The 16,730-nt window shown below is 34.7% G+C and overlaps 3 protein-coding genes across 4 annotated transcripts; 2 read left to right on the forward strand and 1 right to left on the reverse strand.

Annotated features, from left to right (window-relative positions):
• Nucleotides 1–532: 532 nt before the first annotated feature.
• LOC116124184 (beta-galactosidase 13-like) lies at nt 533–4,763 on the reverse strand. The gene is made up of 19 exons (XM_031409893.1): nt 4,575–4,763; nt 4,368–4,463; nt 4,165–4,277; nt 3,994–4,060; nt 3,806–3,898; nt 3,579–3,722; nt 3,379–3,473; nt 3,179–3,284; nt 3,016–3,100; nt 2,802–2,920; nt 2,553–2,714; nt 2,226–2,413; nt 2,026–2,135; nt 1,814–1,923; nt 1,616–1,723; nt 1,426–1,530; nt 1,200–1,345; nt 762–1,110; nt 533–658 (listed from the first exon to the last, which is right to left on the reverse strand). The coding sequence occupies exons 1-19, from the start codon at nt 4,761–4,763 to the stop codon at nt 533–535; spliced, it is 2,511 nt and encodes an 836-aa protein (XP_031265753.1).
• Nucleotides 4,764–7,136: 2,373 nt separating this feature from the next.
• On the forward strand, nt 7,137–11,590 carry LOC116124153 (protein MCM10 homolog). 2 transcript variants are annotated; one of them, XM_031409864.1, is made up of 11 exons: nt 7,137–7,221; nt 7,716–7,896; nt 8,222–8,296; nt 8,483–8,720; nt 8,802–8,926; nt 10,203–10,236; nt 10,319–10,365; nt 10,481–10,621; nt 10,716–10,780; nt 10,853–10,931; nt 11,026–11,590. In XM_031409864.1, the coding sequence occupies exons 1-11, from the start codon at nt 7,137–7,139 to the stop codon at nt 11,183–11,185; spliced, it is 1,230 nt and encodes a 409-aa protein (XP_031265724.1). In that variant the 3' UTR covers nt 11,186–11,590. The 2 variants fall into 2 exon arrangements, with proteins under 2 accessions (XP_031265724.1, XP_031265725.1); XM_031409865.1 differs by having other exon boundaries at nt 10,859–10,931.
• Nucleotides 11,591–14,384: 2,794 nt separating this feature from the next.
• On the forward strand, nt 14,385–16,140 carry LOC116124196 (rac-like GTP-binding protein 5). The gene is made up of 4 exons (XM_031409900.1): nt 14,385–14,557; nt 15,637–15,724; nt 15,797–15,906; nt 16,013–16,140. The coding sequence occupies exons 1-4, from the start codon at nt 14,459–14,461 to the stop codon at nt 16,079–16,081; spliced, it is 366 nt and encodes a 121-aa protein (XP_031265760.1). The 5' UTR covers nt 14,385–14,458; the 3' UTR covers nt 16,082–16,140.
• The last annotated feature ends 590 nt before the right edge of the window (nt 16,141–16,730 follow it).

The raw sequence follows: 16,730 nt of genomic DNA on the forward strand, positions 1-16,730 counted from the left end.
TTGATTCACAAGCTAATCTTACAAATTTTCTCTCACAATTCTGACGTGGCAGTTCGAAATTGGACAGACAAGACTTATTGTTGGATAGATATGATTCATTGTGAGCTGTCATATCAGATTGTAAGAAAAAATTTGTGAGATTAGATTGTAAATGTAGTATTACTCGCAACAAAATAGTACGAGTGAAATCGATTGGAACATGAGTTGGAATAAATTTATATTATACATAGAAAAAAATAAAATATGGTTCCATATTACCTATTAATGAACGACTATATAGAAATTGCGTTTATAAATATAAAATAAATGAATAAAGAACACAAGAGAAGTGAGAGAACAATTGTTGAGATTGACCACTTCATATTCATTTTCCTGTACAAAAAAGTCGGAGGTCATTTCAATCTGATTTCTAATTTTAATTTGGCCTTCAACACTGCCATGCTTTAAGCTGCAACTTCCTGCAATCATATCCATTACCATTAATCTGACTGCAAACTCCTTGCAACTCTTCTCTGATCTCCTCTCTTTTATTTCACTTCTTGTAATCGCACTTCACTTGGATTGCTAGATTCTTTGTCACATCCGGACATGGATCCTGCTTCTGGGTCAATAGCTCTTTCTCATATGGTACTTCACAGCTATTCTTTCCCAGGCAATGCTGCCAAAAAAAGGTACAATCAATCAAAACATCTGTTTTTTGTTTTATGTCGACTGTTTGATATTATATTAAAAAACTGTTGTTGGAACTAGAAACTGTTTACCTTTTCTACGACTTCCTTGGTAGCAGGAACAGTGCAATTTCCGACAAGGTAGGCTCCGCAAAAACCAGTTGGGTCGCCATAGCTTGCGAACTGGACCTCGGTGATGACTTTGTGGGTTGGACAGTGCAAGCCAGCCACTGGTTTTGGAGCACCAAGCCTCGGCCGCAGCTGCTTGTTCTTGTGTTCCCAAGCCTGCACAGGTGGTGGATGGATGTCTGTTATATAACTGCAAATTGTATCTCTATCCACCAGTTCAATCTGGATCTCTTCAGGTTTCCCTCCTTCCTCCTCCTCAAGAACAACCATCAGATTGTCTGTTGGCTTCAAGAAGGATCTTGGAACATGGTACCTGATTACAACAATGTGTCGCGTCAAATCTGAGTTCATAGTTCACACCTTAATGTCTGGAAACATACTTCATTTTCGTGTATTACTTACTCGGATTGAGTAGGCTCGCCGAGAGGGGACAAGTAAGACACCCAGTAGCGGCCAATGCTCTTTCCATTTATCCAAATCATGCCTTTGCCCATCGTGTTCATCCTGATGGCGACAGATTTATCGCCTTCAGGAGCATCAAAAGTTGTCTGCGACAACAAAAATATAGTCACCTTTTTGAAGTTCATGGCCAAAATGTGTGAGATTTGAAGAGAATTTTATGCATTACCTTGAACCATGAAAGAGCCGGTCTTTTGTCCTCAAGCTTTCTCCACTTCATCTTGTTTAATCCTTCCTCACTGTAAACTCGAATTCTCTCTCCTTCCAAACCAACCTGCAAATAGACACTCGTGTTAGCTAGCCATCTTCAGGCACCAGTTTATCAATTTTGTTACAGGATTTCAATGAAATCTATATACCTGATGGCCCCAGTGATTGTTTGTAAGATCAAGAGTTCCCGTGTTCAAACCAAGAATCTCCACAGAGCGAGGTCCGGCAAATCTTTTCTCCATATAGACTCCGCTATCCTAATTTATTGATATAAAAAAAAACATTTTCACATTGTCTCTTCTAAAATTCATCAGTTGAAAACAATATGTAAGTTATTGAGTCCTTACTGGTAATCCAACTAAACCACCCAAGATCACGATACTGTTGACTCCAGGTTTCAGGTTTATTGGCCTCTGGAAGACGAAGCTCTTGTCGATATGGCTCCCATGTCCACATCCTAAAGTGTATACCTCAGTTAGCTAAATGAAAGATGGAACATTTCTAACGATACAACAGAATATTTTATATATTTGCTGTTTTGAACTTTTGAGGTTCTCACCGACGTATTCGCCATTTACAAATGCAAGTAAAGAATGGCCGAGACTTGCAACCATCAGAACTGGGGCAGTGTCTTGTTTCATTGGCAAGTCACGCCATCCTAAATTTATGCTGCATTGGAAATAATACAGAACATATTGAATCTATTGACAAGAGTTTGTGAATTATGCTATAATTCTGGGCAGTTTATGTTACACTTACCTGGTGGCGTAAAATGCATAATCTGTTGTATCCTTTGTCAGGCCAAAGAGCTCCAATGGGTTCTTGGCCTTGTTTGGAAGTTGGTCAAAGTTTGGAATAATTTCATTGGTCATCTCCCAGTTTGAGGCAAGCTTTTCGTTTGCAACCTCCGATTTCACGAAAGTTCTGGCATTATGCTGTGATACAATCTGTTCAACATAATCAACTTCTCTGTTAGCTAGTGCAATTTCTGCACAATGACATAACCCTTTACTGTTCAATTCTTTTAGTTTCTTCATAATCAACTTCTGTGACACCAATTGTAACACACAGGGAATTAGAACTCACCGTTTGAGTGTTGTAAACCACAGTCTTGCAGTCAGGGAGGATGCTGATCGATTTCGGGGGTAGGTAATATGAAATACCTCTAAATGTAACATTCTGAGCCTTATTAGTAGCATTGTTCGCCAAGAAAGCTGCACATGATCCGCTTCCCTCATAGACTCGAAACTACACATTTAAACTTGTTGACAATCAATAGAAGTTGTGTTAACATTTCTTTCACATATATTCAAGCTAAATCGTATGCATGTTTACCTCTGTAGCTTCGCTGAATTTTTCAACACTAGGAGTACCCCAAAGGAGAGCCCTCTTCCCTAGGTTTAAAGCCCTGTGTAAGTCCCTCAGGTGACTATATTTGGGTTCTCTAGGCAAACCTGTTAACAAATAAAAGCAAGCAAATTTAGATGCTTACAGGATAACCTTAGCTCGTTTTCTGAACTATCAAAGATGAACATTTTGAAATCGTTACCAAATTCATCAAGAGGTGCCTCATCATAGTAGCGTGTCGTTACAAAGTGGGCACTTGTTCTACCAAAATTTGTTCCACCATGGTACTGCAAACACAACCAAAGGTGTGATTCATAAGAAAAACAGATTGCTCTTCAGGTGATCTGAATGAAGTATCTTCCTACCATGTAGTAATTAGTTAGTGTTCCGTTTTTCGAAAAGAAGCGAGCAGTTGAGAATGCAATATCTTCTGCTGCTCTTTGGGATGGTGGGTCTCCAAATACTCTAAACCTGTAAATTTTACAGCAAAGAAATGCCATTAACAGTTGCACACATTTCTCTTCTCAGAATTGGTTCATTGACGGTTATTTAAACTGATACTCACTGAGCAGTCCAGTTCTCAGTCCACAGAGAAGGCTTGTCGGGTTTATTTGGGCCAACAAAAGTATCTCCGCAGTGCCTTCCATTGCAAGTATTAATCTACCAATAAAAGCCATGTGTTCATATAAAGAAATTTGTAATTGTATCTATATATCGTTCAATCAGAAACTTCTGTTGCAAGAAACCTCTCATTAATAAACATACCACTGGACCAGGAGCATCAACTTGCTTGCACATAACCCACGGGACTCCAGTGTTCAAATCCAATGCTAAGTTTCCTGCCCATTGAACGTAGCTGTCCCCCGACTTTCTAAATGCAAGCTGAATCGTGTTGTACTCATTTTCGATCTGCAATTCGAACAAATATATGTCAAATCAGAGCAGAAATATTATGCAAATGTCATTCTTTGGAAGTATAAAGAGGAACCAACTTGTGATAAGATGATGGGGCCTCCTTGCGAAGCGAATAACTTCTCGGCTTTCATCTTGTCGATAATCATTGTTACATAATTTTTCATATGGTACTGCAAATGGGAGAGTTTTTAGTCACAGGAGTAGAACTTGAATCAGTTGCATTTTATTTCCAGATCTGTGTTTTGTATTATAAACATAAAATTACCTTGAATGGTTCGTTATCAGACCGAAATGTAATGTTGGGGACCTCTCTTAACCAGTAAGGCAATCCACTGAGGTTTTACATTGACAAACCAAAATTATGAGACGAGACATTATGAAGCTTAAACTTATACAGGAGGGAAATTGAAAAAAACTGAGAAATTCAGAATTATACCCATGATTCCATTCAGCTTGAATGAAAGGTCCCACGCGGAGAGTTGCATACATTTTATGATCCTGAATCAGCTTGATGAATTTTACCAAATCATATTGTCCTTCAAAATTAAACTGCAAATCGAAAACATTTACCCAATAAATTACATTGCCTATACTATTTCTCTTATACAAACATAACTAGCTGGACATTTTATATATCACCTCGCCTTTTACTGGCTCATGAATGTTCCAGAAAACATAAGTCTGAATCACATTCAAGCCTCCACGTTTGGCCTTTTGAATAAGCTCCGGCCACATCTGAACCACACAACACAGCACAATCATTAGCCATATTTGTGAGCCATCTTTACCTTTATTAACATCTTCTAACTTATATCGAAAATTCTCCGAATGTAGAGGTTAACATACATCAGGGGTGCTACGGGTGTAATGAATAGAGCCGGAGAAGAGAAGCTCCCTTTTTCCATTAATGATCAATGACCTTCCATCATAACCTATACCCTTTGTATTGTTCTTGCCACGATCATCGCTTGCAGTTACAGAAGAAGCAAGCAGACTAAGCAAGGTAAAGAAAACAACCCACCTCACGTCCGTCATTGTTGTTAAAGTAAAATAATTAAAAAGAAGAACCTCAAAGTATATTAATTAGACGAAAAAGAAAGACAGCGGGTTAAGGAGCCAAAACTGGGCCCTCCTGCATGAATATGGAGGTACCCGGAAGCTGAGAAACGATATTTCCTTTCATAAGACAGAGTTATAGGAGAAATTGATGGCAAATATAAGGCCTTGGAGTAAACCTCGGATTGTCTTTATACTAAACTTGGAAGTTAACATGAGTTGGAGGAGGTCTGAATTAGGACTGGACCTGCTTAAGAATCGGCTTATCAGCTTCTACAAGTGTAACAACAACTCGAAACTGGCGGGTAACTTAACAGAACTATTAAAAAACTTTCTTCCTATTCGTTCATCATTGTTAAGATTAACAATGGTGTATATTACATGAAGAATATATTTTTTTTTTTTTTAATTTCAAAGGTTAACATGAGTTGCTGTATTTCTGTTGTAACTAAACGTTTTCATTTCATTATATATTAAGAAATGTGATATCAGATTACAACCAACAAATGATCATATAATTAAGCGAAAACTATATTGTTAGGACATGCATTATTAATTATTTTCTAGATACATGATTCATATGATAAATGAAAGAGTAGTTGTTATATGATAATACATATTATGTTATAAAATTAGGTTATGGTTATAGAAAATGATTGTTAGAGCCAACAATGACTATTATGATAATCTTAACAGTTCGTTTGAGACTCTTGGATGTATTACTTGAGAGTTTTTATGTTTGGATCCTAACGACTACTAATAAATGGTAGACACTGGAGGCTTACCGGATCGTTAACTTTAGGATTCCGAGAGACTAGTGAAGGTGTTTGCAAATTGACTCGAACACCCCTAGATACCCAAAAAAAAAAAAAAAAAAACATGACTGTTAAATCTCTCAAATTGGACAAATAGTCAGAAACCATTTGAGAAATACAGTTGTTGTTAATGGTTAACAACTTTATTAAATAATAATAGTAAGAAATTATTCGAGCCATTAAATATGTGGTTTGCTCCTATAAAGTTTGGGATTTGAGCATTCTTATAAACACCTACATGGTCAAAGGTCATTGTGTCCTACTTTTAGGGGGCATTTGGTTCAGATACTGAATTATTAGGAATGTTAGATTACTGGAAAGTTAGATTACCTTAAAGATTATTGGGAATCTTTAAGAAAATATATTTGGTTAATTAGTGGGTATGTTATTTAATTTATTGAATTGTCCTCTAATTAAATATTATTATTATTTTATTTTTTAATATTGATTATTATTTGGATTATTATAACCCCCTGCATTTAAAAACTTAGTAAAAACAACCTTATAATAAAAGTTTGGAAAATCAACAAAACACCCCACCAACCTCATAATAAAAGTTTAAAAAATCAACAAAACACCCCACCAACCAACCACTGTCGGCCGTCGGCAATTACCACAGGCCGCCGGCAACCTAACAGCGCACGGAAGGCAGGAAATGGCCTCCGTTCATCATATGGTCATTTCCGGCCAAAGATCTGGTCATTAACGACCATCGATCTGGCCGTTAACGTAGTAATTAAGTAATATAAGATGACATAACTCCAGTAATCCCACATTATCCCCAATCAAACGCCCCTTAAAGCCAAAGATTATAAGGTTAGACTAATATCATTATAACACAAATGGTTATATGTTATCAAACTTATATATATATTTAAACATATTTTGAACACCCTTACGGATAATGTTAAGTTTCATATAAAAATAAAACTAACAATATATCAGATAGTGTATTTTAGAGGATTGATTCTAATTGATATTCTCTAGATAATATGCTAGACCAGGATACAGTGGCATGGGATACATTTGCAAGAATTTTTGGATTTTTTTTTTTTTTTTGGTAATTGGGTATCTGAGCTAGCTTGTGCGCATCTCAATTAATCTTTCTATTTGACTGTGGCCAGATGGCAAGACCTTCGGTTACCTAGAAGACTTATGTTTGAGTTTCATTAAGTGACAACTACTACATTTATGACTTACTTGGCCCATTAAGTTTGTAGAATGTTCAATAGATCCTGAAAATGTTTAGTAGACCCTAAAGATTAGTTGAGATGCGCATAAAATCAAACCGGCCGGACACTTCGGTCCTAAAAAATAAAAAAGAAGGATTTTTGGAAATTTAAAAACCCTCCAAGTCTTAATTTTACTAAAAAACCCATGAAAATCCGATCAATTTCACTATAATAATTCCCTCCAAAAACAAATTAAACTCTCCCGCCACAAAAAAGACAATTTTCATTTATTTGATTATTTCGCTTTTAATAAAAACGAAACACACAACCATCTTACAGTGAATTTCTTCACTAATTGCATAAACATGTCAAGACACCAAGATGATCTTGACCTCCTTCTCTCTCTTCAAGACAGGGTTTTGGAGACTCCTCCTGCTTCTCCTTCACCAGGTACTGTTTCATTTGTTTTATGCTTTTAGTTTTCATTGCTCATTTTTGTAGCAATTAAGCTGTAGTATTGATAAAATTTTACCCATTGGTTGAAAAATCTATCTGGCTATTTATTGATTTCGTCTGGTTTATAGTTTTTCAATCCTTGTTCTCTTTGTTTCCATGTGACTTGATCTGGGTAGTTCTTTGTTCGCTCCAATTTGCAATACTTTGGAGTTTTAATTCTATAATTATTTTGTACATGGGTATTTTTATTTCATCAAAATCATGTATGTTTTTCCTTTTATTTTCTTAAAAAATTATGGAAAATTTTATCTATCTCATTCTAGGTGTGACTTGATCACAGATGGACTCCCTTCTTTTGAAATTAAGTACCAATGAAATTGGTTAATCTTTATTTATATATAATAATTAAGGCGTGAAGATAAATCTCAATGAATGAGTTTCTCTGTAAATTTTATGTGGTATATCTTAATGTGTATCGAATTTTGTAGGGTACCTGTCTGATGATGGATCTCCAAGGCAAAGAGGTCAAGTGGACATGTCTGCTTTTAGAAATGTTGTGCAAGACTGTCTTGATTATGAGCCAAAACCAGTTGAGAAATCTGGGAAGTTGAACCAATCAAAGAACTTAAACAATCCCGAGGTTGAGAAGTTTTCCGGGCTACGAATTAGGTAAACTGAGTGCAACTCCACTTAAAACAATCATAGAATACTCTTCACAATAAAGTTTCATGCTGTTCTTGGTTGCTGAGGAAAAAAGAAGTAGAAGTTATTGTTTTAGGTTACGGTTTGCAAGAACTAGTTCTTAGCTGATAATTTTACAAGTGATTTGGCTTAAATAAAAAAAATAATCGAGTCATGTAGTTGAAAGCAAAACTAAAATGTAATATGAAAGGTTTTTTCTGTTTTTCAGTGTCTATTTCTCAGCAACTTAAAAATTTGTAAAGAGTAGATGAAGCAATTCTGAAAATTTTCTAACTGGTTAAATTCTTTTCAGGAGCCAAGTGGTCACCCCTGCAGAGCTTAGTGAGCGCTTTTCAGATATCCGATTTGTTCGATTATCAACTATAAAGTACTTTTTGTAGTTCTTATGTTTACATATATAACCATGGTTAATTGATAAATTCTTGGTAGTTATTTTCTGGCTTTGATGTTGCTCTTACTAGTGAAAAATTGCTCCCAAATTGGTCGATGAATGAAACTTAATATTGTATTAAATTTCAATGTTGTAGTGATTTTATAAGTTGGATTCTTGTAGGAATTTGTTGGCTGGAGACACTCTTTCAGGTTGTTGGGCAACTGTTGGAGTGTTGACTGAGAAGGGCTATCCAAAGACTAGTTCTATCGGGAAGAACTATTCTATATGGAAAATTGGGTGCTTAGATGAGAATACCATATCTGTATTTTTGTTTGGTGATGCTTATCAGCAGAACTTGAAAGAGCAGGCTGGAACAGTTTTTGCACTGTTTTATTGTACTGTACGCAGAGACACCAAGGTATCAACTTGTTACTTATTAATAGGTTTATGTTGATTAATATTTCATCAAAATAATGAAAATCTATGTTTGTTATTGCAGGGACCAGGTTTTTCTTTGACTGTGACCTCTCCAAGTCAAATCCTTAAGATGGGTACTTCAGTGGACTATGGGGTTTGCAAGGGGAAAAGGAAAGATGGAATGGCGTGTACAGTTGTCATAAATAAGTATGTTCCAGGCACTCCTTGAATTATCTTATTTTAGAATGACATGCCACAGCAATTGCTTTGCATACTCTTATGGTATGAAGTGGTTTTGGTTATGTAGACTTTATGTTTCTAAAACTACCTATTTATTTCCTGTCTTTAAGATAAGATTACCGGATGATGAGTTAGTATTTTGCAATTTAGAAGATATGACTTTTATGATAGGTTTCACACAATGTGCTTGGTCTAATCAGGATGACTGAAAAACAGACCTCGCATATTTTTACTCTCGAATTTGATTTCAGTGATTTTTCCCATTTGACTGTCCATGACGCTATGTTTTCCAGAGTAGAATTGAACAGATTGGTGCAAAACCTTAAGTTCCATGCTGCGACTCGCTGATTACATTGCTCTTTAAGTACTGTTGGACATATGAAGGCTTTTCTGGGATTGAAAGGAACATAAAGGCTGAATCAACTGGATATAGCCAATGAACTATAGTAGAGCTAAGGTTGAGATGATTACTTTTTTAGGATAATGGACATCAGAACAATCATCTCATTATTAAGTGAATAAGTGTGCCACTATTCTTGAACAACTCGGAGCTGGGGCTTCCTTTTGCACTATTACGGATATGAAATTAATGGGAAAAATTGGATTCAATTGTCAATTGCTCCTATAAATATGATTGACTACAGATTCGAACCATAGCACATGCTTTCATAAACTGTACGATTCTTTTGATCTAAATCAAGCAGGTTTTACATGAAGAAGTTCTATTCGATATGCGTAGGAGAAGTGGTATTCTTAAAAAATAGAGAAATCAGAACCAAGTCAAGATGATACCCGTCTTTCATTTATTTGGTTCTTACAGATTTTATTTGTTGCTTCTGCCTGCAAAACAATGTACTCTCTCTATATATTCTCTCTTTAAAATAATAGATATGTAGAGAGATAATGTCAAGATGTTGAGTCTTCTGTCCTGGTAAGTAAAGCTCATGACCTTTTACAATATCTAAGCATGGATACTCTGCGTTACCATAGACTGAATTATTGGTTCTGTATTATTTTAGGAATATGGAGATATTTCCTAGAATTCTTATATTTTTATGAGTTTCATCTCTTGTATCATCCAAATGCTAGTTGGTCAATTATTTTTCTGTAAGCAGCTGGATACAAATTTTCATAACAATTGATTCATATGGTTCTGTATTCTTTTAGGAATTTTTTTTCCCTGGTATCTTTAGCTTAAATGTCTTTTTGATGATTTGATTTTTGAGTCATTTTGTTGTTTCAGACGTAAAGGAATATATTGCAAATATCATAAAGTGGTAAGAATGATTGTCAAAATCCTTGTTCTTGTTTGACCAATGTATCTTTAGAGTAAATTTGCTAATGACTACTTTTGTACAGAAAACATCAGATAAATTTTCCACAATGCGAACTGAATTGAAGGGAGGGTAGGTGATCAATTATTGGCATCGTCTGAGTCATCTGCTGTCTAGTGTTTACCAGTGCTCACTATATTTAGTTATTTCTCCTAAATGCATCCAGTTTGTGATTGTTTGTTTTCAGGAACTTAAGAACAGCATTTAGGGATCCTTACAAGCCGGAAGGCATTTACATGGTTGACCCTCTAGCTGACAGATCAAATTTAACTAAGTCCAAGAAGCCAGTGAAGTTGCTGTCAGTTGAAGCACTCAGAAATGCTTTAAGGTTTGCATAGATATCATGGGGATATCCACTTTAAATGCAAATAAGTCTTCTCCAATCATTGTCAATGGGTTTGATTAATGTTGTTGATGATCAGCAATGCAGGTAAAGTGACAACAAATATACATTCACAAGGAATAAGATTTCTTAATGAAGTCGCAGGTATAAGATTGCAATTCTCTTCTGCTTTATTCTGGCTGTGATTGTCCTGAGCTGATGTATATTACTCTGTAGCTGCAGGGGAAATGGGCTCAAAAAGTGCAAGGGCCGAAACTATAATGCCAGGTCAACAAAAAACTAGCTTAGACAAGAGGTAAATCATATATTAAATTAGCAAAAGGTTGTGGTATGATTGTCAGTTGTGGTTTTCTTTCCATGGAATTGAACTTTTATCTATCATACCTCAGGAAATCATCTACTGCAAAACCGAATCCATCTGTTGTAAAGCAACAAGCAGATACCAAAAGAAAGAAAACTGATGTGGGCCAAGCATTGATGGACAAAACTAAGCAGGGAACAGGAAAGATGATTGAATTAAACTATTTTAGTTCAGACGAAGAAATTTGAGTATTCCTGTTAATCCTCACCACCTTGCTGCACCAGTTCTATTTTAGGGAAGTTAAATCACAACTTAGTAAGTTGTCTTTTATGGTTTAAAACCGTGCCTAATTGTTGAGGAATTATCTACTAGTGATTATTCTCTTGGTCAAAGTTTTGAGGACCCCAGATGATGCAGTTCAGGATTGAAGGTGTAAGTTCTGATGTCTAATTATGGTAATTAATTCTGCAGAGAAGAGCTTGTAGTGATAAGCACAGACTAGTTGAGCAAGTTGAAGTCCAGAGCTGTTTGATTGGAAGATTATCCTGATTGTCATTCTTTATGATTTAAGGAAACATTGGACGCTGTATATTTCTTTAAGATTTATTTAACCCCCTCAAACAATTTGATTGTCCAGCCCAAGAATTTTTTTTTAGAAGTAAAGAAATGACACAGTTTAGTATGTTTTCCCATTCTTGTGCTCCATGAGGAATTGTTTTACCATGTGAAGAATATCATGAAGTTTACCTTTCTGCTTTCCTCTTATGCTTCATAACGGATGAACGAAAGAAGACCAAAAAAAAAAAAAAAAAAAAAAAAAAAAAAAAAAAAAAAAGGAGATCCACGATAATAATATGGTTCTATCATGATTCCTACATTTGACTTTCTTTTTCCTCAGAAAGTTACTTGATAATTATCTTGTAATCTCGAGATAAAATCTACATCATAGTCATGAGAATCCTACTATCTTGTGAGGGATGCCACCATAACAGAGCATGGAGGTATGTATAGCTTAACTTTCTGCAGATTTCAATTTTTGAACATGTTATTGTTAAGCCATACACTTATAACAAAATAATCTAGAGTACACATATTTTATCTGTTTTATGTGCCTATTTTATTCGGATTAGAATTACATTATTCATTTGAAATTGATAGCAGCTGATAGATAGGTAGGGAGGGACCATGGCATCTTAGAAGAATCAGGTTGAGATATGTTGAAATGAGAAGACAGTAGTAGGAAGGTTGGTGATCCATGCACATGGAGTTGGTGCTACTCCATGTGCTGTTGAAATGTTCAGCCATTTTGTTATGTATTTAGTTGGCCTAATTAATGTACTGTTGAGTCTGTGATTATTAAAAAAAATTAAACGCCTTGTCCATGAAGTAATTGAGTAGAACATGTTCCTCAACTAAACACATATGGACCCTAGACTTTGTTTCCCTAGAAGTGAAAGTTGCAAATTACACTATTTCTTATAGACAATTGCACCATTGTTAAGGTCTTGTCCAGACGGTTTGGTTTCTGAGATTGATTATTGGCTGATTTTTTTGTGAAAGCAACCTTGATGATGATCCTAATTGCTTGACTTTAAAGGCTGTTGTTAGCATGAAATTAATGTAATAACAGGTTGTTTATTTATTAGGGGTCAAAGGGTTCACACTAATTGCTTTTTGAGTTGCTGCTGCAGTGGACCTAAAAACCATTTGCTATTTCTTAAAATTTTTGCACTTCAGTTGAGATGTCATGGGTGATGATATGGACATACCCAATTAAAATGGTTATGTGGGTCAGTGAAGTAACCCTTAACCACTCAACAAACCACTTTTTCACAGAAAAAATTAGCTGGTTCAAGAGTCACTTTAGTGTGATGTGTCAAGCAACAACCCAGAAAACCAGATCATGCTGACCAAACCCAATTGCCCTATTTATCATACCATGTTTGACTTAATTTTATTTTCCCCTATGAGGTTGTTTTCGATTGACAGGGTTCAGATCTTATCCCCACATATAAGTGGCTCCCTCACTTTAGTGACTCAACTTGAAAGCCAATGACTCAAATCTATCCCCACATATTAACTCTTTGCTTCATGAAGAAGGCTAAACTCAACCACCCACCACCTGTTTGTACAAATGACTATTTGTAGCAATTTTTTCACATTTTGTGTCACAATTATTATTACCATCCTTCTCATCATCATCAATTTGGACACACATACCTATGCATTCTACTCATATAAATTTAAGGCTACTTTGATGCCCATCTCATCAAAGGACCCATCATCTTTATTACCCAACAGAAGAAATTTAATGTTTTTTTAGAACATGATATTTTTTTTTAAAGATTGTTAGGTTTGTGGTGTTACCCATTTGATCTTAACATTCAAATAATTCAACATATTTTATTACTATTAGAGTACTATCTTGATCTAAAATTTTAGATTTGTTTTTAATTTACTAGATTAATAGGTTTATATAGACTTAATTTGAAAAGGACATTTCAAATTATATTAAATATGGGATTTAAATTTAATATATGCCTATCATTAAAGGCTTATAGCCATTAAGTTAATTTCAGGAGACATTGGCATTGGGTGCTAAAAATTTATTTACATCCAATGTGGATTCCTCTTCTGTATTAAATATCAGAAGAAATGAATTTTTTTTTATAATCATTATTGAGATTATACCAAAGAAAAATGTCTCCTTTAATCATTTTCAATTATATCCCAAAGTATATAAATTTAAAAACCTTAAATGCTATTTTTTTTTTTTTGTAAACCTAGTTGTTTTTTCCTTAACTCAAAACAAAATCTTGGCGTATAGTTAATTTAGTGCTAAGTGTTTGTCATGAAAATGTTTAATGCTAATCAATAACCCAAAATACTTTATGGGACATGCAATATTCAACCTGTTTTATCCATCTATCAATTGGCAGCTTCAGGATTTGTCCTTCAAATGAGACATAAACTTCCCCAAAATATATTTTGAAAAATCTTTTTTTTTTCTTAATAAAAAAATGAAGTCTTAAGTCTCAAACCTTAAAATTCAGAATTAGAAAAGATAATTTAAATTTTTATTAATAAAAATGAATCTAGTACATTTTCAAGAATAAATTTTTAAAACTTATAAAAAATATTACCATCAACCCATTTTTGTTTTTGTTGCATAAACAGTTTTTGAAAAATATATTTTTAAAAGTGATGTTAAATAGTAAATAATACAGGTTAAACTTAAAGGCAGAAATTTGTGAGGCATGACTGTGATAGTTAGATATCAATATTAGCTGGCGAGAGCTGTCACTCTAGTACCCACCCCACCTTCAAACAAAAACAAAAAACGGAAACAAGAAGAACGAAACATTTAGCCAAAACGCAAAACGCTCCTTTCTGTCGCGCTCTGTGCTAGAGCAAAAGTGTTGCACTGAAATTAGGTTTTTTTTTTTTTTTAGTTACAGACAGACCAAGCAAATTGAGGAAGAAGAGTGAAGAGACACTGAGCTTTATAAACGTGGCGTAAAATGAGTGCGTCGAGGTTCATAAAGTGCGTGACAGTCGGTGACGGTGCCGTTGGCAAGACTTGTATGCTTATTTCCTACACCAGCAACACTTTTCCTACGGTTGGTAACCTAATTTAGAGCTTCTGTTTGGTTCCCGAGAAAATGTGAGAGAAAAAAGAAAATATTTAGCTTTGTATGACCAATTTCTCTGCTTCTGTTGTGGTTTTAGTTTTTAAGCTTCAATGTTTTTTTTTCTAAAGTCTTTTATTTGTTCTTAGCTCATTTTCTCGGGAAACAGACGGAAAGTTTTGATTTTTACTGTGATTTGCTGCAACAGTGTTGCAGAAGTAGTGTTTAGTGATAATGGATTTTTGCATTTCTTTCTTGGGTATTTTTTTTTTTTTTTACTTCTTAAATGGGTTAATTAAAGGGTTTCTTTAGCTTTGGTTACAGAAAAGGTTGACTTTTTACTATATTGCTTTGATGAGGAAGTGTTATATTGTGTCTTCTTTTATTAACAGTACGAGTGTGGAATTTTGAATATTGATTTTTGGCTTAAATTTTGAAGATAACTTCCTGTTTAAAATTAGCGTACTGAGGCTTTTTTTTTTTTTGGTTTCTTTAGTATGTTATTGTAGTTTAATTAGCCATACTTAAAGGCAAGATGCTTGATCAGGGTTGACTTTCTGGTGCTTTCATCCGTTTGGTTTTTTATCCCTCTGTTTAGTTTATTGTTCGAGAGTAAATGTTAACCTTGCTTTTATTCAGTGAAATAGTGTTGTGAAGCTCATAAAATGAAAGATCTTATGCAAGAAGGGTCTTTTTTTATTTTTAATAAAAAAAAGTTATTTCTTTCTATTTTTTTTTTTTACTAAGCAACCGGAGGTGCATTTTATCAAAAGATTAAATGAAAACATTTCAGAACATGGTATTTGCGAATGATGGATTTCTTAGCTGATGATAAATTACTTTCTGTGTGCTTCCTAGAATATGGTAAAAGTGGAAATGCTAGAATTCTAATTTCCTTGTTTAAAGGTTCTACTGATGTATTATTGTGATGTTTGATCTTTGACTGCTATGGATGTTATTCTCTGCTACTGCCTCCTTTCCTGGACTTGATTTTGTAACAGTTAATATGACCACTAATATTGATTATAACATCGAAAATTCTCTCTTCTTTGCTGTGTGTTGGCCAACAGGACTATGTGCCAACTGTCTTTGACAATTTTAGCGCAAACGTGGTTGTGGATGGAAGCACTGTTAATCTAGGGTTATGGGATACTGCAGGTAAGTCCGTTTTTCTTCTTCTTTATAAGTCACTTCTTATCATGGTTTTAATGTTTTTAATTTGTCTTACAGGCCAGGAAGATTACAATAGATTAAGACCTTTGAGCTATCGCGGGGCAGATGTGTTCCTGCTTGCATTCTCTCTCATTAGCAAGGCCAGCTATGAAAATGTTGCTAAGAAAGTAAGACTGGATGTATTTGTAGAAGTTTGTTTCCTGTTGTTTTAATAGATGATATCTGATTGTGATGTGCTAATAGATTCTTTATATTTTGTGTTTGAATGTGCAGTGGATTCCTGAATTGAGGCACTATGCACCTGGTGTTCCAGTTATTCTTGTTGGGACAAAGCTTGGTTAGATACCACTACTCCCCATTTCGTCTATGTTAAGATTACGTTACTAGCTGTTACTATTGGTTGTCTGTACCTTTAATAGCGATAGAAAGCATTTCCCCTATGAGGTTGTTTTCGATTGACAGGGTTCAGATCTTATCCCCACATATAAGTGGCTCCCTCACTTTAGTGACTCAACTTGAAAGCCAATGACTCAAATCTATCCCCACATATTAACTCTTTGCTTCATGAAGAAGGCTAAACTCAACCACCCACCACCTGTTTGTACAAATGACTATTTGTAGCAATTTTTTCACATTTTGTGTCACAATTATTATTACCATCCTTCTCATCATCATCAATTTGGACACACATACCTATGCATTCTACTCATATAAATTTAAGGCTACTTTGATGCCCATCTCATCAAAGGACCCATCATCTTTATTACCCAACAGAAGAAATTTAATGTTTTTTTAGAACATGATATTTTTTTTTAAGATTGTTAGGTTTGTGGTGTTACCCATTTGATCTTAACATTCAAATAATTCAACATATTTTATTACTATTAGAGTACTATCTTGATCTAAAATTTTAGATTTGTTTTTAATTTACTAGATTAATAGGTTTATATAGACTTAATTTGAAAAGGACATTTCAAATTATATTAAATAT

The sequence above is a fragment of the Pistacia vera genome, unplaced genomic scaffold (genome assembly GCF_008641045.1).
Source record: "Pistacia vera cultivar Batoury unplaced genomic scaffold, PisVer_v2 Contig150, whole genome shotgun sequence".
In the NCBI taxonomy this organism is placed as follows: domain Eukaryota; kingdom Viridiplantae; phylum Streptophyta; class Magnoliopsida; order Sapindales; family Anacardiaceae; genus Pistacia; species Pistacia vera.